The sequence below is a fragment of the Amphiprion ocellaris genome, chromosome 22 (assembly GCF_022539595.1).
Source record: "Amphiprion ocellaris isolate individual 3 ecotype Okinawa chromosome 22, ASM2253959v1, whole genome shotgun sequence".
In the NCBI taxonomy this organism is placed as follows: domain Eukaryota; kingdom Metazoa; phylum Chordata; class Actinopteri; family Pomacentridae; genus Amphiprion; species Amphiprion ocellaris.
In genome coordinates, this window is record NC_072787.1 from 381,132 (window position 1) to 403,370 (window position 22,239).

The window sequence follows — 22,239 nt, forward strand, 5'->3', positions numbered from 1 at the left end:
GCACAGTTGTGTCACTGCCATGGCCAGAAAGAAAATACAAGTTGAAATCACAGGTGTTAGGGTGCTTTCACGCCTGTTAGTCCGCTAGAGTGGTTCGTTTGGACCCAAAAGTTGTTACAATGTTGCTATTTTCAACTGGTTCGGTTCGCATTCACACCAGTGTTTTCGCAGTTGAACCTACTCCAATTAATGTTATATCTCCCCCCAGTCGTTTGGCGGCGCTGTTTACAAAACAAGGCGTTTACGATGATGTAGGTGTACGCTGATTGGCGCAGCATGTGAAGAGGGAAAAATCCCGGAAGAAAACAACAGGCTGTGTTTATTTCATGGACCGCGGTTTATTCGTAAACAATGAACTATGCTCTCCTGTTCGTTCTTGTTGCCATATATTCGTGTTATTGCTTTATGCAGCAAGCACAAATACTGCTGTTGTTTCAGCATGAAGCTCGCATTCGGTACGAGAACATTATACAGTCGTTTTTGGCACGGAGAAGACGCATTGCAAGACGTTATCGGAGAAAGCGGGCGATGCTCCAAAAGCTGAACCAACTCGTGTTTCTATGAGGCACTGTACCTCCTCTTTAGAACAAGTTTGTCCCCTGTTCATCGTAAACGCAGGCTCTCGATCAAACTCGTGTGGAGAATGTGGTTTAGCTAGCGCGAGTTTTTTTGCGCCTCCCAAAATTCCCTGTGCAGGTTGCTACGGAAGCTCCTGTAGACCAAAAAGTCTGCTGCGCCATCAAGCCGGTCCGAATGGAGACAGGTTTGTGTTCTCACCAGGAGCGAACCGAACTGGAGTTCACATAGAAGTGGACTGAGACCACCTCCCGAAAGTGGTCTCGGTGCGGTTCGTTAGTCCGAACCAAAAAAATCTGGTATGCTTTCACATCAGCCCAAACGAACCGTACTTGCAGGTGTTGCGGACTCCAGTCCGCTTTAAGCGGACTAAAAGACGTTGGTGTGAAAGCACCCTTAGTGTCCACAGTCAAGTGTGTTTAACATCACAATGGGCTTCCTCTAGAAGCAGCAACTTAAGGCTCGACTGAGGTTTGACGAAGCAAAGGCCTTCTGGAGAAAAGTTCTGTGGTCAGATGGACAGAAGGTGAAGCCTTTGACCCCAAGAACACCAAACGCACCGTCAAGCATGGTGGTGGTAGTATTATGCTCTGGGGCTGTATAACTGCCAGTGAAACTGGTGCTGTACACAAAGTAAATAGAATAGTGAAGAAGAAGAAGTATCTCTACACTCTTCAGGAAAACCTTAATCCATCAGCCAGAAGACTGGGTCTTGGATGCAGTTGGATGTTCCAACAAGACAATGATTTCAAACGCATATCAAAAGCGGCAAAGAAACAGGTGAATCAGGCTAGAATTAATGTGGTAGACAGGACTCCCCAAAGTTTTGACTTAAACACCATTGAGAATCAGTGGACTATGCTGAAGAATCTAGATTCTGTCAGAAAGCCAACCAATTTAACAGCACCAGTTCTGTCAAGGGATGTTAGAATTGCTGTATGTATATTTTTGACAATGAGGATTATGTCATATTTCTAAAAGACCTGTAAAAAAATCAATGAAATAACCAAAATGCATGATTGATGCATGTCTTTCAATCATCCCATTATATAAAACTGGAAACTCAGGACTGCCATTATATACATGGTCTTTACAAGTGTATGTTAAGCTTTGTTCATGACTGTACATTGGAATTTGTTCTGACAAAACATTGGATTCCAGGCCAACACACTATTTTCAGTTAGCCCTTTTAAAAATCTTCTGAACCCCAACACTACTGACAGGTAAAGGCATGGTGTCTTAAAAAAAAAAAAAGAAAGAAAAATCGAAATTCAAACACTTTATTCTATGTGTCTTCTTTAAAAAACCTCAATCATTTGCACAAGATCCTGTAAAAAACAAAAAACTACACTTTGTTCATGGACTATTTACCTAAAGTGGGCTGAACTGCAGGCTGTGTCAGGATTTCTACAGAAATCAGCCAGTTGGATTTAATGCTTTTTAATGCCATTTTAATGCTATATTGTAAAAATTTTAATTTTAATGCCATGATCATGAACTCAACAAATTACAAAGGTTTGTTTTGTTGTAAAAGATGATTTTTCTATGAAAACTTTCCGTACATTTCACTATTACTGAATCCAGAAACCACCCCTGACCACCCACGGGCTGCAGTCATTCTCTGAATTCCACGTTTTCTAGTAATTTTTGCTGGAATTTGCATTTCCCAGCTGTCTTCTACCTGGTCCAGCCTGCCGGTACCCGACCGGCCGGAACAATTATCGCAATGCTTCGGCATGTTTACACAGATGCACATATCTGACGAATCGTTGTCAATAATTATATATTATTATAATCAAATATTTTTCTTGAAAACTGCACAAAGAATTTTTAATGCTGCTGAGAATCAAATTTAATGATTTTTAATGCCATTTAAAGGCCTTAATTTTCACAAAATCAATTTAATGACTATTAATGCTTTTTAATGCCCTGCACAAACCCTGTGGGTTTACATATTTACATAGAGCAGATGAGAGATAAATGTATGGAAACTAATAAAAAATGTTAGTCATAAAATCTATGTAGAACCATCATATTTGGAGTATTGGTAAAATTTGTTATGCACTTGGAAAAATGTTGGAAATGCTGATTCCAGTTTTTTTTTTTTTAAACTTTTGTATAACTAAATAATCAAAGACATTCAATTTTGTCTTTTCCTTTTCAGTGCAGGACTTTCTATGCCGTAAACATCAGCCCACAGTGAGTTAAAATGTAACAGGAGCAAAATATTCCCAGAAACTGCTTGGGGTTCAGAAGGTAAATGAGTCTTACTTCTAACAGGTCAATTTTATTCCATGAGTGATTATAGCGATATGTATTTCATCTCACTGAAGTCAGTTTTCCTATGAGTATATCTGTTACATCATGACTTAGTCATCATAAGTATTTTTGTTCAAATGGTTCTTATAACTTTATCAGTCTCAATAAAAACTGTCTCTCATGTGAACCCACTCATGGATGGATAGGAAAGCCCTGAGAGAGCCACATAATAACCTTATTTCGAGAACATTAGAAGAAGTTTCTAAATATTTAACACCTCGTATTTCAGGCCTCTGTGAGTGTTTGGTTGTTGTGTTTAAACTAGATACTCACAACTCCAGAACCAGCACCATCTCAGAAGCCATCTCATAGACCTGATGGAGGTTGACCACTCGGTGACTGGCTGTGGCCAGCTCAAGCACTGCAATCTCATGGATGATCTCCATCCGGCAGTCCTGCCCTTTTCGTCTCTTCCTCATGAACTTTGCAGCATACTCGTTACCCGTGCATTTCTCCACACATTTTCTGACCACAGCAAACTTCCCCCTGAAAGACAAGGACACCATCAGAACTGTATACACAACAGCCAAGTTTTGTATACATTCTTACCTGAATATACCTGTATATTCAGGTAACATTGCAATGGGTTGACCCTAACCCCCAACCCTTTCTATAGACAGATATGACAGGATTCATCAAGACGTTAACATTTAATCCAATCAAACTTGATAAAAGACCATGCTATTACTTCTAATGAAGATACCACAGACTTGTCCCCTGATTTCTGGATTCTGAACATGATGTTGCCAATAATCCGTCATTGCAAAAGAAAAACAGTACAATCACAACTGCATGACCTCAGCTGTCCATATTTTAATCCATGACTTAGTTTCCGAAGCGAACTGGTGTTGGAAAATCAGAACGTTATTTCATTGGCTAAATGATGAAATATTTGCCAGGGGTTTAAAACCAGCCTCTGGCCCTGGATGAGAAGAATTAACATGTTTGAGGAAAAAAGAAGAACACAGCAAAGAGCACAGTCTAACCCTCCAACTTTTATGGATCTTATCCAGGTTGTTTTCTCCTGACTAGATCCTTGCCTGTGTTGTATCTCCTCTCAGATGTACATCGCTCTGGAAAAAAATTTCTCGTCTCAAACTTTTTTTTGTTTCTTTCAGACAGAAAACAGACACCTGTGAGATTGCAAAAAATTTCAGAGGCGCCTCCCACTTCAGGGCAGCTAAGAAAAGGTCTTTCCACCAAGATTATAAGAGGGTTACTAAAGACAGCTAGTAATATATGTACTGTTGTGGTAAAAAATGAAGTTAGGCAAAAAATAAAGTTGGTCTTTAATAGGCCTAGGCAATAAAACGATATCAAGGCCAATGAGGGTCTCTGTCCAGAGATACTTGATTGCCTACATTAGGTTTTACTTGCTTTTTTTACTGAATATGTATCAAGCTGAGATCATTCCTATAATCGTATGATTTTTATTTGTGTACATTTATCTTTTCAAAAATTTCAGCTGTGTTGTATCTTAATAAATACATGACTTGGGTTCAAAGTCAAACTATACCTTTTTACCCTTGCCTTGTGTTAAAAACAGGTTTTTAAAAAATGATTAATAAAACTGATGTTAACTGAACTTAACCATTTTATCCTGATAAACTTTTCAGTTATGTATCACCTAACCATACTATGTAGACTGCAATGAGCAATCAGGTTGTGTTCTAGCAACAATTACACAAGATAAGTACGAACTTATAAACAGGTAAAAGGTATTTTTGCAGAACATCAAGATGTCACAGTAAAGCTGGCCTTTGACTTCTTGGATGTAAAATATCATCACTTCAACATTATATCCTTTTAGACGGCATGACATTTTGCCAATCAGAGTATGAATTCTTGAGTTATGGTCATTAATTGTGCTTTGTGAAGCCACAGTGACCATCGACTACCGAATTCTGATTAGTTTATCACTTGTCCAAGTAAATATTTGTGTCAAATTTCAAGAAATTCATTGAAGATGTTCTTAAGATACGATGTCCATGGGAGGGAGACTGACAGTAGTGGAGTGTGATACTGCAAGATTTGGTATCGCTCCGATACCAAATATACTCCAGACTAACTTTTTCCGTAGTCCCACTGGTGAAACAGACATTGTCAGTTGGTTGCACCTACCTGGTCCCACCTGGTTACAGGCAAAACACCTCACTAGCTGAACATTTGCTTATTGACAGACACTATATTTACTGATCTTCCTAAGATTGTGGGTGCCGTGCTCAGACAGGTGTGTGAACAAAAATTCCTTTGAAAAGAGTGAGATAAAGTGTCCTCATTTCAGATGTGTTCAAGATTTCATTCATCCGTGTTGTTTTCTATGAGTAAAAATACCTGAGTGGGCTACGTGTTCTTAGAGCGGAGCACATTTTTAAATTTAAAAGACCACAGTCAGTCGTGTTCTTATAGTAGTTAGAAGCTAAAATCATGATTGTGATTAATAATGTAATTTTGTAGCCCTGCTACAGCACTAGTCTTTATAATTGGCCCACCAGTTCAGTATCTTCCTGCCTGCAGTCTGATCATCAGCTGTGTCTCAGTCAGACTCCTTCTCTGCCTCCTCTTTCCTCAGAGTTGGTTGAGGAACGTACAGCAGCTAAACAGCTCATTTTACACATCAGGCAGGAACAGACAGAGATGAAATTAAAGTTATACTTTCCACCACTATGATATATGATGTAGCTGCTGAACCTGCTTGCTTGTTTATCTGGCACCGCTGAGTCACGTGACGGTACAACAACCAATCACAAGAGGGAAGAGGAGCTAAGTGCTGCTCTGCTCTGTGATAGGAGGAGCTCTGACAGCCAGGTCAGCTCTTTGATGAAACCATGCAGTTCAGGCAAACAGGAGAGAAACTGAAAGTATCGATCTCATTACATTGGTATCGTTCAACATCGACATATGATATCTATATTATTAATATTTGGATCGATCTGCCCACCACTTATTGACAGACAACCTGAGTTTAACATATTTTGTGAATCAAGCTGTAGGAGTTGTTGGCACCGTTTTCTGTTCTCTTCAATCTCAACCCTTTGCCGTGGCCTAGTTTTTCAGCAGACTGGAACGTGATCTCATGTGAAGACGGTCTGTGCACATGTGCCCTGCAGAGATCCTTTGAAATGCAGTTGGTGATGGAGATGACAAGCCTACATCATGCCATCCCTCTGGCTAATGCTGGCAGTCAATGCTTCAATAATCAGCAGCAGAACTCTGGCTAAGCCTTACTGATCCACTGCTCTTTCTGTTTCTTTAATGAAGCTTGGATTTATTCTGCCTTGACACAAAGAACCAGCAGAAAGACAGTTTATTACAGAGAAAAACTTTTGCTGTTGCAACATATAAACAGTTAGAATTGTGACTGTAATCAAGATTTATCCTGCTTTTTACATGGGCTCTGAACAGGTGGAAGAAGAGGAAGCAGAAACATGATCTGTTAATTATGGATCTCTTTTCTTGGTCTGTGAGTCATCAAAGAGGAATAGCGCTAAGTCTCAACTAATGTTAGGTTGTTTACCCATGCAGAAGTTAAATGTGGAGCAACACAGTAGGCAGCCAGTCAGGAATCTGTTGGACACAAAGCCACTGTTCCACTTTGATTTGATTGGATGTTGGCTGCTTCTGCTGCCAACTGCATGCTGTCACAACATAGAATCAGGGCAAAATACTGTCCCGAAAGCCAACAATATAACACAGATTCATGATTTTACATGCACAAAAGGGGACACATGATGATTTTTGTGACTTTCTGGTCCTTATATATGAAAGTTATAAAACTTAAATGCATGTGAAAAGCTCAGGCTTTAAGCCGGCTTTGAATGCCTTGTTTACAACACTATCTGTGCTTGCCCATCACACTGGCATCAGATCATTTGCAGATGTCCACAGACATCCATTCCACAGCTTTTGCTGCTAAAGTTGCTGTTCAGTGTGTTGTTGCCATTGTCCAATGCATAAATCAGATCTGATCAAGTGTCATGCATGTGCAGATATACCCGAGAAGTTCACATTACGAGTAAAGAATAAAAAAAACAAGAGAAATCTGACTAATATTGTTTGGTTTTGTTGCTGGAGGCTGGTAAATCAAAACAAATTGGGCTTATTGGCAGGGGACGTGCTGTTTCAGACAGGCTAAGGTGAAAGGTTTCATAAGAGGCCAGTATGAGATAAACAATGAGTTTTTAAAACTGTGAATCATGACTATGCCAAGAGAGGCCCAGTTATAATAACAACTAGCAGGTTATCTGATAGCAGATATGTCTCCTCTTGTAGCGTCTTCATGTCTCATCAGTGCCAGCAGAAAGAATCTCCTAGACTAAACTTTGTTGACATGACTTGAATAGATTAAGCGGACCAACTTTTAGTTCTAAATCAGAACATTCATCATTTGGAGCAAGTAGCTATTGGAAAGTAAGCTCTGCCAAAGTCAGGAAGCTGCTGCAACTTTACAGATTTAATCAACATTTGATATCATCTGCTGTTTGCTGTTTGTTTATATTTATTATGTACACTGAGCATCAGTGGCACCATCTGTTTGACTTTATATTACTTAATTTTTAGGCTGTAGCTGCAAGCTGGAAACTTTAATCGCCACTGAAAACTGTTTCTGTCTTCTCAGCCTGTAGATTTTAACAAGATCTTTTGAGTTCCAGTCATTAAAAATGTCACTAACCTTTCAAAGGTTGAAAATAAATTTGGATAGATTTACTAGGAGGATTGAAAAGGAGGATAAATAATTAAATTCAATGATGGATTAAGAATTCACAATTCCAACCTTCCTGTTAAAACATAGGTGTAGCAATGCTGTTTCATTCATTCATACATACGTAACAGTTCTCCTTCATTTTTAATTGATTAAATGTGTATTTATTTATTTTATTTTTAGAGGGACTTGTGCCATGATTATATGGAACCAATTAGTATACATTCACTACAATACTAGAGCTTCTGTAGGGTGATTTAAGTTGTCTGTAGTTATGATGTGAATAACTTGACAAACTGGAAGAACAAGAATTATCAGGGCAGAAAAAACAAGTGTCTGTTACAGGGCTGACACATTGGTCTGACCTTGGTAATTTATACAGTACAGTGAGATAATATTCCTGGTTGTCGAGGTGATAATGGAGGAAGACAAGTATTATGACCAAGCAATGAATTCAATGCCAAGGTCACACTGCACATATGCCTAAAATAAACTATAAGGAAGTTTCTTACAAATAACAAAATCTAAACAAACACATAATACAAGGGTGTTTAAAAGGATTTCAGTTTATTAAGTAGTTTAAGATTTGATAAAAATGCTAGTGAACCCCAAAACTATGCTTTTTAAAAAGAGTGCTTTGAAAAAAGTGTCAGCTGGCATTCAAATTGCTTTTATGGCTCAGACATCACCTGCTTCTGTTTTCTTTGGCTCAAAGTTTACTTGCTTTCAGCTCCTTTGTCCAGCTAGTCTACTGTACATGCAAATAACACATACATACGCACTGTTCAAATCCAAACGCTTCCATGGCTTAACCTCGAAACTGAAATGCTGTCTTTGGTCAGTGATTACGTCTATCACTGATTTTAACTGCTTCCAGCAAACACTGATGGACAGTGCTTTAACTTGTAATTCCCCTGCAACATCTAACATGCTAAACACTTTAAGCTGTTTAAACATGCAAGAACAGTTACTCTCTCAGACGTGTGACTTTTTCTAGCTTTGTTCTTTATTTTTTCTTTGCAACATGTGATTACTAGACTCTCTTAAATGAAAGCATCAACTTAAGGAGCTCCTCGGCTCTGGAAACTAAGCTAAATGAAAATGCCCGCAAAATAGTGTTTTTAGAACAATGAGAAACATCATATAAACTTAACCGTCGTACACCCAATACCTTAGCTAAACACATCATTTCAGAACTGCATATGCTGAATTACTGCCATATAGCCAGACCTATTTCCACAGTGTTGTCAGTGTTGAAGAATGGTCTGGTTACACCTCATTATCATTCTGCTACATGGGAAAAACGCTTAAAAATAGTAACATTTTGGTGGAAAATTCGCATGCAGAGGCTAATTCACATAGAAAAACAAGCAGGGCTGCCTTATTGCAGAAACCGAATCTTGGACACAATTTAAAATGTTGAATGTGTAGACTGCTAGGAGGTAGTGTGTAACATACAGACAGCTGTGGGGGAGGAGACATCTGTGTGACAGGAGTGACTCATAAGCTTATACCCAGATCCTACATCCAGTGGGTCAGACTGTGCTGAATACTGGTTCTCCACTGCATATCATGCCTCAAAGCAATATCTAGGTTGCCAGAGAAACGTGTGCAGAGATGACTGGAAGCAAATTCTCTATCTGTGCCACAAATTCAAATGTAGAAATGTCAAGATGAGCTGGAATGACTGCACTGTATTTTCTGGAATTGAATTGGCTTTTCCATTGCACACTTCAAAAATGAGATCTAATAGCTTTGTAGAAGCGACACTACATGCCAGCTATTATTATGACTGCACCTATTAAAGAAAATCTGCATGTGTTTCAATCACTGCGATATGAATTCACTAATCTATTCTGTTTGTTTTCTACAACGGAGAGAACACAGTGCAGCTCAGAGAGAACTGATTTTAAAGTACCCCAAAAAACACTTGATGCTTCTTGTGACTTTCACAAAGAAGACTATTATAATTATTCGGTGCTACGGGGGCAGTTAAAACAGGAACAGTAGTTAGATTTAACTGGCCCACAGAACACATTAGTCATCTAAGACGAGAATAACACATCATTCTGTATAAAAACACAGCTTAGAGCGAGAACAGAAGCTGTGAGATTAAAACACAATGCAAAAGAGTGTGTGGAAACCATCAAGGACTTGTATCAGAGTACAGTTTGTCATCACAAGCTGCTACAGGCCTGAAGCACTGGACTTAGCTGCTTCATCCTCATGTGAGAGTCATGGGGCTGATGATGCTGCTGCTGGGAGTTACACCAACACACATTTCCTGCTGAAAAGATCGAAGACCACAGCGAAGACTTGAGACCAAATTACCGACGCAACTAGCTTCTTCCCCTTTAACATTTATATAAACAGCCAATCCTTCATTTCTAAATAATTTCACCTTTAGTCTAACCACATTACTACCTACTATGATAATCTAGTAATTATCTGTCACCTTTTATATACATAAAATATCTGAGCTTTGAGCTTATTGAAAAATAGGCATGGAGCACCAATACCCCACACCGCATAACCCTAGCCTATACTGCAATTATTCCCTCACTTTATTAACCCTTTGATGCACAACATAGGTCAAGACATACCCATTTTCCATTGAATATGGGTCATTTTTGTGCATCAAAGGGTTAACATGCTAACTTGACAGTTGAGCAGCTGAAAGTTACGAAGTAAACATACAGCCTTTGGAGTAAATCCAAAGTTCAATTTAAGCAAACAGGGGTTTCCCAATCATCATAAGAAGTTGTGTAATGTTCTCAACTGCCATGGAGAGAAAATATACAGTACTGGCCTGAATATGAGAGATTGTTGTCTTGTATTTGGTGACTATTCAATTGTGTGTTCAGATATTTTTTCTAAATGGACACAAGTGTAATTGCGATCCTCAACAGAGAGCATTGCATTATGGAAAGCTGTAAGACAATAAAGTGTTTTCAGTTTGTTGATCAAGTGTTTGGTTAGTCTACTGAAACCTGCAGGATTTCCTGAGAGTTTCCTGAGGAAATAAATTCATGTTGAAGGAAACATCACCAACTCACTCAGCTGGCTGGAGACCACAACCACTGAGAAAGTGGGCTGCCTAAAGACCTCTGACCAAACAGAAATTTACTAAAAAGTCAAATGCTGCTACACTGTCACATGGCGATGTAAAGATGACAGGTTTTTACTCTAGTAACTTAGATTTTTTTTGGAGAATGATACCAAGAAAAGAAAATGCCTTTTTAAATGTTTTTGATAGAGAACATTTTAGAACTTCACAGCATACATGCACATAAAAACTACTGCTAAACACAGGAAAGTGTTCAATTTTACTTGGTTTTTGGAGTAAATATTGCTGCATTAGTGATAACAAATGCATTGTTTATTTACTTTGCCTCAAGTTCCCATTTAGAGGTTTATGTTCAGTATCAGTTGAAACTGATAACATGTAGGCTGACAGAGAAAGTACTTCATGCCTGTTATCTGAAGATGGTGGCTGAGATATTTAAAAGAAACTCTTAAAACACTGTAGCATACAGTATGTTGATGCTTAGTGCAGCTTCAGATCTCTTCTCATTAGAAACCCCTTTCATAAGAGGTTGTTAAAGCTGCTATAAAACGCTTTCCTGTCACAACGACTGCTTTGAGCTTTCCTCAGATCTGACACTCAAAGAGGTCTTTCTATTCACCAGACTGAGCGGTTGTGGAATTTCCTTTTCATTTTGTCAACACTTCATTTATTCAAACTGCTCATGTATGGACATTGTGGAGGACTGGATAGCGGGGAATACTGGGCCTGCTGACAGCCACTTACAAGATAACTGTACAGTGACTGTAAAATAAGTGTCTTTATCCTTTGTCCATCATACATTTTATGAACGTGACATCCGCAGACTGTTCAGTGAATATTCATAGAGACAAACCAAAAATACACTGTATTACACGAGGAAAGAATGTAGTCGTGTATTTAAGAAACGTGACAGTAAGCTGAACAAGCAGTGGAGATGAAAGGGAGAGGATGAAGAGGTTCTGGATCAAATGTATATTTTTCATTAGTCAGGTAATAAAACCACAATAAAAGAAAATTTATAGAAAATTGCAAAAATCCATCTCAGTTTCTTTAAGCCTAAGGTGACATCTTCAAATTGCTTATTTTGTTTATGTCAAATCAAAATCCCAACGATATTTTGTTTAGTATCACTCATAATTCACAGATAAACTGACAGCTACAAATGCTCCTAATTTTTGTTTTGACGTCGACTTTAATGTTTAATCTATCCTCAAAATTTTTGCCAACTGAATTTGACAGTTGCTGAATTGGTTTAGTCACTGCTCATTTCCGAACTAAATGTGAACCAGATGAAGGTCAGACTGAAATCTGAGGAATTAATAAATCTTCCAGCAGGAAGCGAGACAGGGTGCAGGGCTTTTCCTGTACCCATAAATTACTTCACTTTTTTTTTTTTTAAAGCAATTGAGCTCAAAGTAGTTGAAAAAGAGAAAAAATAAAATGCATTAGCATTTCTGAATAGTCTCTGTATTTTCAGAACCCGAATCGCTAAGATGTCAGTCCAATGACATGCCGAGACTTTAAGTCAATATCTGACCAAGGCAGAGAAATTGTGGCAAAAGTTGGTAATTTGTTCCAGTGGCAACGACATGAAGATGTGTCTGAGTCACTGCCAGGGAACAGATTAGGTTCTCAGTCTCTCCCTGTTCCATTAATGATTATAAAAGTAGAGAGCTTTCATAGAAAACTGACTGGGAAAAGTCAAGAGGAAGGAGAGTGAGCGGCAGACAGAAAGGGAGAGGATGCTGCAGGCTGATCCATGCATACAGAGGGCTGTAGTAGTCATATACTGATGAACTATCCACTGCAGCTGTGAACGTAATCCAACATAGTACTTGTGAAAATGATTTTTCCATAGAACATTTTCCTACTAAAGAATTTGCCAAGAAAAGTGCCTAAATAGCTGGAAGAAAATGTACTTCAGATTCACTGTCTAGTGCTAAGCTACGCAAGTTCACTTTTACAAGTTATTTATTGGACTTTTTTGTTTGAGGCACACTTCATGTAACTGAAGAGTGGTGATAGCTTATTTATTAGAAGATTAAATGACTTTTATTCATCACTTGATTTACTTTAGCATCCTTTTGAGTTGTCATGGTTTGAGGACCCCTGGAAGTGATGTGTTTCAGTTTGGGTGTGGCCATGCCTGAAAACAGCACAGAGATGCTCTTTGGTTTGGGAGTCTGTGCCGGCTCTTTAAAAACCATACTGGGCCACCACAGCTTTTCTAAAGCAGCGTCAGCACATTTCCAAAGCCAGCAGCCTCATTCACAGACTACACCCTGAAAGAGATGGCTTTTGTACATGTGTGTGCATGCATGCGTATGTGTGCACACACAGACCAAGGCAGGGCTAATAACACAGCGACAATTAATGTTAAGAAGCAGTCTAATGGACGTAGTGGATGGCTGTGGGAGGTGGCAGCCTAAAGCCAAGCTGCAGCAGAGAGCCTGACAGTGCTCTGTGTAAAACAATACAGTGATTAGGTTTGAACATGAAACATCTAATGGAGAGCTGCAGCAGGTTGCACTAGCTGTTCAAAAGGACAAACATGACCTAGTTTAGTGTGTGTGTTTACCGAGTGAAGACGTATGCATGTCTGATATGCTTGGAGGGAAACTTTGGATTTGCTGAGTCTGTCTGTTTAAAATGTGTCAGGTCTTCACCTTCCTGTCTGAAGTGCTATGAGATGACGTGTTGTGAATCGGCACAATATAAAAATATAACCAAACTGAACTGAATTAAATTAAATTGAACTAAACTAAAATGGGTTGAATCACACACACTAGTTCTAAGCTTACCTATTGCTGTAAATATTTACACTGCAGAGCCGGTATGAGTTATTTAATCATGCTTAGCTATCTGTGAACTAACAATCCCTGCATTTAAACACTGGAACTGCCCTGCTGAAGGCTCCTGGAGAACATCTGGTTTCTTAAATGCTGGGGACAGACTGATGTGTTAGAAGCAGTTTATCAAGCCACAGCAAGCATAATTTCTGTCACAGTTAATTAATTAGTAGTGGAACTAATATATAATACAGTGGTTGACAATAGGAAGCCTTTCCTTATCCACATCTTCACTGGTGAACCTAAAGTCCCATTCAGACTGGATTTATGTCTGTAAGGAAGGTGGGCTAAATTTAATGTTACCAGCTGGTCAGTGATATCAAGCACAGCCTCCTGTAATTTAAACCTCATCCATCGGGAAATACTTTCATTTTAAATGAATTTTCTAGTTAATATTTATTATTATTCTTTATTTTTATCAGCTCAGTCTAACTGATAGCAGCAATAACATTACCATCAACATACAGGCTTACTGGGGAACCAATGTAAGAACAGAAAAAAATTAAATACATCCAGACAGGAAGACTCCCAAAAGAGCTCATCCAACGTGCTTCTGGAACGCCAGGTACAAATAGGGACTGGTATTTTCTTAGATGCTTTTTCTTTTGTTTATATATGTTTACTGTATTTTGGAAAATCAGCTGCTAGTTGTTCTTGTTTGCAGCGTACCCATGAACTTACATCCAGCTGTTCAGCAATGTCTTCCTTCCTATAATTTTTGAGCCCATTCATTATCGTTTCTTCATGATGGGAGTTATACATACCAGTATTCTCTGGAAGTGCAAGGCACAGTGAATGACATCAATGTTTTTCATGTCTGCATGTAAAGCCTTCACTTTTTGGAGCATGGTCTATCCATGTCAATTACAGACCGTATCCTGTTGTTTCCCAGTTATGAAAATGATGCCCAGTGAGTTACAACAGTAAACACTTTACTACTCTGCCTCTCCCATGCAAATTAAATGTATTTCCATCCACAACAAAATATTTCCTATCCATGGCTAAAGTGCAGCAGCTTTCTAAAATTGTGTCAGTGATCTTTGGTTCTGGTCATGTGAAATGTGGAGGCAGTTTACAGCCTCATAGCTGGGCTCTGTGACCAGTTGTCAGGCAGACCTGGTTGCATTTAATGAAATAAAGATTTTCTCTGGCTTGGAGCCAAACACTCACAGTATCAACAGATCTGCCACGTGCACACTAGGGTTGGGTGACAGTGTGTCTACTTTTGTCAATTTATTGTCATCAACTATGTCACTAATCTCAAAGCCACAAACGTCGGAGCAGGATGGCCTAAATTGAGATGCAGGTCCAAAAAAAGGAATCTGACCAAAACCGACAGTGAATTCCCAATCCTTGGTGTCTTTTACAGTCAGCCATCAAGGGCCCGCTGCAGCTTCCACCTTGCAATAAGACAGACTATACAGCTAAATACTACATGAACTAATACCGAGATAAGTGATACATATTTTCCATTCAGAATCATTATTATCTGAATAGACTATAGGAAGATACAACATACACACAGATGATAATGAAACAAAGCAACCTTGGTCATGAAAGAAAGGCACAGTACAAAAAATAAATAAACAGAAGTTATTAAGTTATCACATCAACCTACCAGATTAAATAGAATATCTCTATTTTTTGTGTTAACTTTAATATCAATAAACTCATCCATATATGATCAGTTTATATTATCCTTGAAATGACATTTTCAAGTTTATTTCAAAATGAGATTCTGGTTCAAAAACATAAATGTACTAGCCGCTCTGTGAGAAAAAGTAAAAAAATAAAAACTCATGAAACTGTCAGCTATCAGAAATTGGCATCAACAACCTAACCATGGTAATAATGATGGGCTCTTACTTTGATACTCTAGTTTTATGTGCAGTCACTAAAGCTCTTCCCAGGACCATATGGACTAATAAGCGAGGGTCCACGTCTGTCACTAAGACCCAACACGGAAAAAGCTTTGGGTCTGATCCATATGGAATTCAATGACTGCCTCACCACTGTCGTAGACACTAAAGGAGCTTGGCTCTGGGCCATCTGGGACTTCCACAGCAGAGTCGTATTGGAGAGTATTACCTTAAACTCCCCCATCCTCAGCCTACCTCAACCCTCCATGTGAAGAGTAGCCTGCTAGCAGGGGTCTAAGTGCAGCCTTTTAAACACACCAGTTCAATCTTAGCCTTCTCAAAATGTCCAGTTTTCCAACTGGAAAAAAAGAGTTTCAATAGCACAGACACTAACTTATCAATATATATATATATATATATTTTATTTCCACAAGCCAACTCTCAAATCTCAGAGTAAACAGCTTTACCATACCACCAAGAAATCTTGGGAAATGACATAAATGTTCGACATTGTAACACTATTAATGGAAATAAGAAAATGCTATTGAGAGTTGTTTTTTTTCTATAAAGTATGGATAAAATGCATAAATTTAAAAACAAAAAGATCCCATGTGAAAAAGGGAAAAACAGGAAGATTTCTTCACACTTCACATAAATATAGCTATTTGAAACAAGAAAGACATTCAATGGAAAATGTTAACTTTTTAAACATAGCTGAAGAAGTAAACACCTCTTTAAACAGTGTCTATTATAAAAGATGATATACTGACACATTTTATAGTCATTTTTAGAATTTTAATAAACAGAGAAACAGAAGAAAGTTCAGCGCATCTTCAAATTCACAGAATGAGAATCAGCCTTCAGAAAAACAGTTGTGGATGCTCATGGGTGAGAGGGGATTCAGAAAGATCTCAAATGACTAACTCTCTTTTGGTCCAGCTGTTGAATATTTTATCTTAACTAACTTCAACTCAGCACAGACTCAGCTGGGTTGGACATCTGTTCAGCTAGGATTATCAAAATTACTTCAGCCCGTTGCCCAACAGGTGAATGGACAGTGCAGAGGAGACTTTTGCTTGTATAAAGTCAGAAGGTTTTAATGCTTAGCCTCAAAAATGTAACAGGTTAGTGTAAAGAAGAGAATGTGTTTCACAGATCAATAACCCAGAACGATGCTGACACATAGCCTGCTCTTTAACCCTTTGATGCACAACATGGGTCAAAAGATACTCATATTCAATGGAATATGGGTATCTTTCCTATCCATGTTGTGCATCAAAGGGTTAAGTATATGGTGAGGGATGTGCTCTTTATGTAGGGTGAGCTGAGTTGGTCTTTACAGATCAGTGGAACTGACATTTTGTGACTGAAGGCAATGTAGAGCTTGAACATTCCCTAGTCAGAAACTAAATGGATCACCTAATAGTGAGGAAAGTCTGTGCTTAAGTCCATACATGCAGGGATTCTCCCCACAGAGTAGGAATGTCAGGAGGGCAACTGGGCAGAGAATCCCGAGTTGGGCAGCATCAATCCATATCTAAGTCTGGAAAGCGCTCAAACGTGCACATTACACTTCACAGTTTATAAAGACACATTGCTAGAACGCCGTACTAATGGCAGAATGTTCTGCATGCTGATCATGCTTCAGTATTAGATCCTGTTGTACAGCTCAAATTCAGACACTAAAAACACAATATTCACTTCCAAAGGGCTCAGTGAACAATGTCAGCACCAAAATGAAAAGTTAATCACACTAGTACACCCAAAAATTAGTTTGTAGGCCCAATAGGGTTCTTGTCCAGGTAAAAACACACAATCAAAACAAAACACCACGGAGCAGTGCACGGGCACACAAAAGCCAGGTTACGGCAAAGCCTTTAATCTGGAAAGGCCTCATGAATGGAATTCCATCCCTGTGTTTAGAAGGATCAACCACAGAACTGGCCAAGAGTCAGTCACGGAATAAACACAAGTTGTACGGCCAAAGAACGGCGACTCCTTCATGTGTTATTACGCAGATTAACCACCAGAACAATGCGCCTGCTGAAAAGTGCTGAAATCAACAGCTTCAGTGACGTTTGGCTGAAGAGAAAAAAATGTGGTCTGAGGAGCTCTGAGAGCTCAGAGGTAGACTGGAGATTATTTCACTGTATTAGAAGAAGGTGAGCACTGATGACTTAACATGAACACAAGTCATACCTACTGCCCAATTGGAATCAAGTATTCCCTGAGGTCATCAAACTGTTGAAATGTTCTGAGGAAAACACGAACAAAGGTTCAGAGTTTTCAAGCTCAAAGCCAGAACGACTGGAACAACATTCAACCGATTTTAGTGCTGAAGCAGTTAATTTATCCGTCGACTGCCAGCAAAATTAATGAAGTGGCTGCTCAGGGGGGCAAACTAGACAGCCAGTTAAGCCATCAATCACAAGGCAGATAGAGATGGACAGACATCTATGCTCACATTCACCCCTACAGGCAATTTAGAGGACCAAATAACCCAAACCCTAGACACTAAATATCCTGTTTAACATTCTGATAACTGCCAGGTTAAAATGCTTTAAAACCATATGATGACAGATGGGTTTGAAACCCCTCAAAGCATTTGACAGTGCAAGAGTGAAAATATCAACTACTCATCAAAATTATTATTATTAGCCAGAAAAGGGGAAGCTTATTTCCAAAACCTGGGGCACCCAAAACAGCTGTCCCACTTCACAACTTCACTCCAACTTTAGTGGTTAGAAGAAATGCTTCTTTGTAGCCTGATTAAAATGATCACTCTCTGCATGACAGTAATGACATAAATGATCTACTTGATTGACTAATATCAGTCTCAGACCAGTTATTCAACAGCAGCCAGCTGTGAATGACAGCTGGTGGAAAGTCACCATTATTTCTATAGCCTGTAAGAAACAACAGGCATGGTGCCAAATGGCTTTCCAATAGAGGAGACTGACATTGTGAATTTACATAACAAGTTTAATTATACGGTTTAAGAACCTGAAATATCAAATATATGAACTAACCTGACTGATTTAAATAAAGCTGAGCTTAACTGTGAGAGTCAGTCTTAGATGACAAGTTCACAATTTTTCAAATCTACACTACTGGTAAAAAGTTGTAGAACATCCCAATTTTTCCATTTTTTTTTTTTTTTTGAAATTCAAGTCGTTTAAGTTCAATGAATAGCTTGGAATGGTACAAAGGTAAGTGGTGATCTGCCACAGGTTAAAAAAACTCTAAGGTTACCCAAAATTGAAAAATAATGTACATTTTATAAACATGTACAGAATTATACAAAAGGCCTTAATCAGGGAACAGAAATGGGTTAACAATTTAAAGCTTTTCTGCAGCAATGGAGGTTGATCCAGTCTTGAAAGTTGATGCTACCAAATCCTACAGGAGTCCCAACTTTTCTAGATTACTTCCAACCCCCTCTGTCTGTATAAAAGTAGTGTTGAAACACACCATGGAACCCTCCAGAGCATTATTTGAACTGTACTGTACTGCAGAAAGTAGTGTGTTGCTGTAAAAATGATGAGGAAAAGGTAATTAACAATAGAAGAGAGACAGACCATCATAACACTTAAACATGTAGGTCTTTCTTACAGAGAAACTGTGAAGAAAGTCAGGGTGTCTCAGTTAGTACAGTTTTCTTCTCCATCAAAATTCTCAGAAACTGGAGGAAACTCTGACAGGAAGAGATCTGGAAGACCCAAAGACACAACAGAACCAGAAGACAAGTTTGTGAGAGTCAACAGCTTGGTGATAGGAGCTCACAGGACAACAGCTTCAATCACAGCTTCATAGTGGTCATAGGAAGAAGTCTGAGAAGAACTGGAGTTGCAGGTTTGACAGGTGGAGTTGCAGCAAGAAAGCCATCGCTAATACATCAGAATAAGATAAAGAGGTTTGCCTGGACCATGAGTCACCACCAATGGATTGTTGAAGACTGGAAGAAGGTATTATAGACTGATGAATCAAAATTTGAAATCTTTGGTTCGTCAGCAGGATTTTTGTACTCCGTCCAGTAGGAGAAAGGACGGTTCCTCAGTGTGGAACATCAACTGTCAAACATGGAGGAGGAAGCATGATGGTCTGGGGCTGTTTTGCTGGATCCAGGTTCAGTGACTTGTACAGAGTGAGAGGAACCCTGAACCTGAATTTGTTTATTTGTTCTATCTATGCTTCAATTTCAGAATACAATGACACATTAACATGCATAATTTCCAATAAAAAACTGGAAAAACTGCTGTGTTCTGAAATTTATGACTGGCAGTGTACCTTGCTGTGTGTGTTCAAATCTCCCTTCCAAATGCAGTATAAATGATGGTGGCTAAAAATCCACACTCTTTGTTTTGTGTAAAAATGTCTTTCAGTTTATCTTAAACCAATCTGAGGCTTCAGCAGTCTGAGAACCGGCATATCCTCCAAAGCTTCAGCCTTTCTATTAGAAACGTCCCTCTTTGTGGTCAGTGTTTCTATGCTGAGCTGCAGGATATTACCCTAAAATGTTTTGCTAAAAGGCCACCTTACTAGTCCTCTGAGACAGAAAAATGTTCACGTTTCAGTAGGCTTCCTCACACTTTTGCATGCTTCGCCTTCACCTACATTTAGGTCTGCCTACAAAGTTTACTGAAGGATGGCTGTGCTGACAGAAGAGTGCCAGACAGTGTCACTTTGTGTACTTCTACAGGATGCTTCATTTAAGTCAGTTATGAATATGATGCACTTGTCTTCAGGCTCATGTCTGTTACTTGAGAGTAAACAGCTCAGAGTTTTATCAAGGAGCATTGCAGACATTTGTGTTGATTATTTTTTTCTTGGAGCATCTGATTACAGATTGGGCAACAACTACTTCAATTATAGCTCAATTTGTGATGAATTATGATGGTGAGAATGACTGAAAATCTCTTTGTACAGTCTGTTTTCCAAACAAGCAAGTTGTTACAAGCACCACTGGTTTTCCTGTCGAACGTGCAGTTGGTACGTTAGCATTGAGTACAGCTGGAGTGGTCAAGATTACACACAATTGAACAAAAAAATTATAAGCACACGGAGTATCTAAGTGGAATTTGAGACAGCACAAAACCTGACTGACATTACATGTCGGCTTCATATACTGTAGACTCTATGGTAGACTCTACATGATCAGTCCTGAGCAGCGCCTTGGTCCACATGAACTTAAAACATGAACTTGTGTCAGCTGATCTGTCCGCCACAATGCTGGAGATCAGAGTGGTGCTGCAGATTAATGTAACCTTTCATGTTGTTCTGTGAAAGCTAATCTCAGTCACAATGTCAGTCATGCGGCGCAAACCACACACACACACACACACACACACACACACACACACACACACACACACACACACACACACACACACACAGCCTTTGTTGTGGCAGTCTAAGACTCAAACATACATAACTCTCCTGTCTAAACTCAGTGGTTATCTCTAAGGCTGTACCTGGGCCAACACACACAGACACAATAATGTCATCAAAGAACTGACTCTCACCAACACCTTCAGTCATTCTATGGTTGACTCGTCATGTCAACAAAATATTCTAATCAAAAGGGGACTGGCCTTGTGACTTTGTTAGAACCTATATCCCAGATCCGCTGAGTCTACAGGACGGAGGGCATTTCCTCTAATGAATAACCTCCAAGAAATCCTGTGAAACATTAGCTATTCCCATCTGCCAGGTCTCTGGAATGAAACTATGGACTTCCAGAGTGCTAAAGACAGACAGACCAGTGTGTTTTATTTACCTGCTGATGAAAATGTTGTGGAGAAATGCCCATATTCAGCTGGATAGCATTATTAAAGGTCATATCTGATCAATAACAGGGTCACTTTTAAATCCAGATATAAGTCAATACATGTGTATATTTTATGTTTCAATGCATCTAATGGATAAACAGTGAAGATAAAGCAGCTCTGCCTGGTCAGAACTATTTTAGAGTAACTTTACTAAAAAATCCCACACATCTGTGTTTGAATCAGTCAGGTTTAGACACGGACCTCCTCACTACCCTGCCAGGTGAACAACAACTAGTTCCCCTGTCGACACTGTGGAAACATTTGCCCTCACTGGTAGTTCTACGGCAAAAAACAAATAAACAAAAACGAAACACTTAACGGAAAAATTCTGACACATCCGCAGATATCTGCTCAGTCTTACCGTCCGAGCTCTTTGCCGGGGATGATGGTGTAGTGGTCCACGAAAGGCTCGTTGTTGATGGTGGTTCTGATTTCCGACAACAAGCCGCCGCTGCCGCCCCGGTCCTGGCTCGGTTCGGCCGCCGGACCGTAGTGGAGGCGGGTCCGGCTCCTGGAGTCCCCGGCGCGTGGGCATTCGGGGATCATGGCGTCGTCTAATTAGAGGTTAGCTAGCTAAAAGTAACTTTCACAAACTGTCTGCACACTTATACTTAACGAGGCAGCTGGCTGAGCGAAGACATTCAATTAAAAAAAAGAAACATTCGTGTGACAGAAAACTATCACCGCCCGGCAGCCTAAGAGTTCAGAGCCCCGATACGACCGCTGAACTGCTCATTTTGATGAACTTCTTCGCTTCGCTCTCCGTCCGTCTGGAGCTTCACTGACGCTTCACTGTGCTTTCTGTTACCATGGCAGCGGGTGTTGATTGACAGGAGGGCTGGCCAATGGGATGCAGCGGGAGGGACATTGATGTGGGAAAGGACGGAGCATCATTCGGTGGCACGTTCCTGAAATTATTTCAGTTTTTAAAATAAATATTCCATTCAAAAAAAGCTAAACAAAACAGATTCTCAAACCTCAGGAACATATTTTACTATTTTGTCGCCTCATGTGTAGATGCAATGTATGGACTTGGAAG

At 39.4% G+C, this 22,239-nt stretch overlaps 1 protein-coding gene across 1 annotated transcript in view; it reads right to left on the reverse strand.

Moving 5' to 3' along the window:
• stk17a (serine/threonine kinase 17a) overlaps nucleotides 1-21,982 on the reverse strand; it is a 41,651-nt gene extending 19,669 nt beyond the window's left edge. Inside the window, exons 1-2 of the mRNA XM_023294018.3 lie at nucleotides 21,562-21,982; nucleotides 3,169-3,381 (exon numbers count right to left, since the gene is read on the reverse strand). Coding sequence (XP_023149786.1) covers nucleotides 3,169-3,381; nucleotides 21,562-21,746 — 398 coding nt within the window. The 5' untranslated portion in view covers nucleotides 21,747-21,982. The remainder of the gene's footprint in view (nucleotides 1-3,168; nucleotides 3,382-21,561) is intronic.
• Between the last annotated feature and the right edge of the window lie 257 nt (nucleotides 21,983-22,239).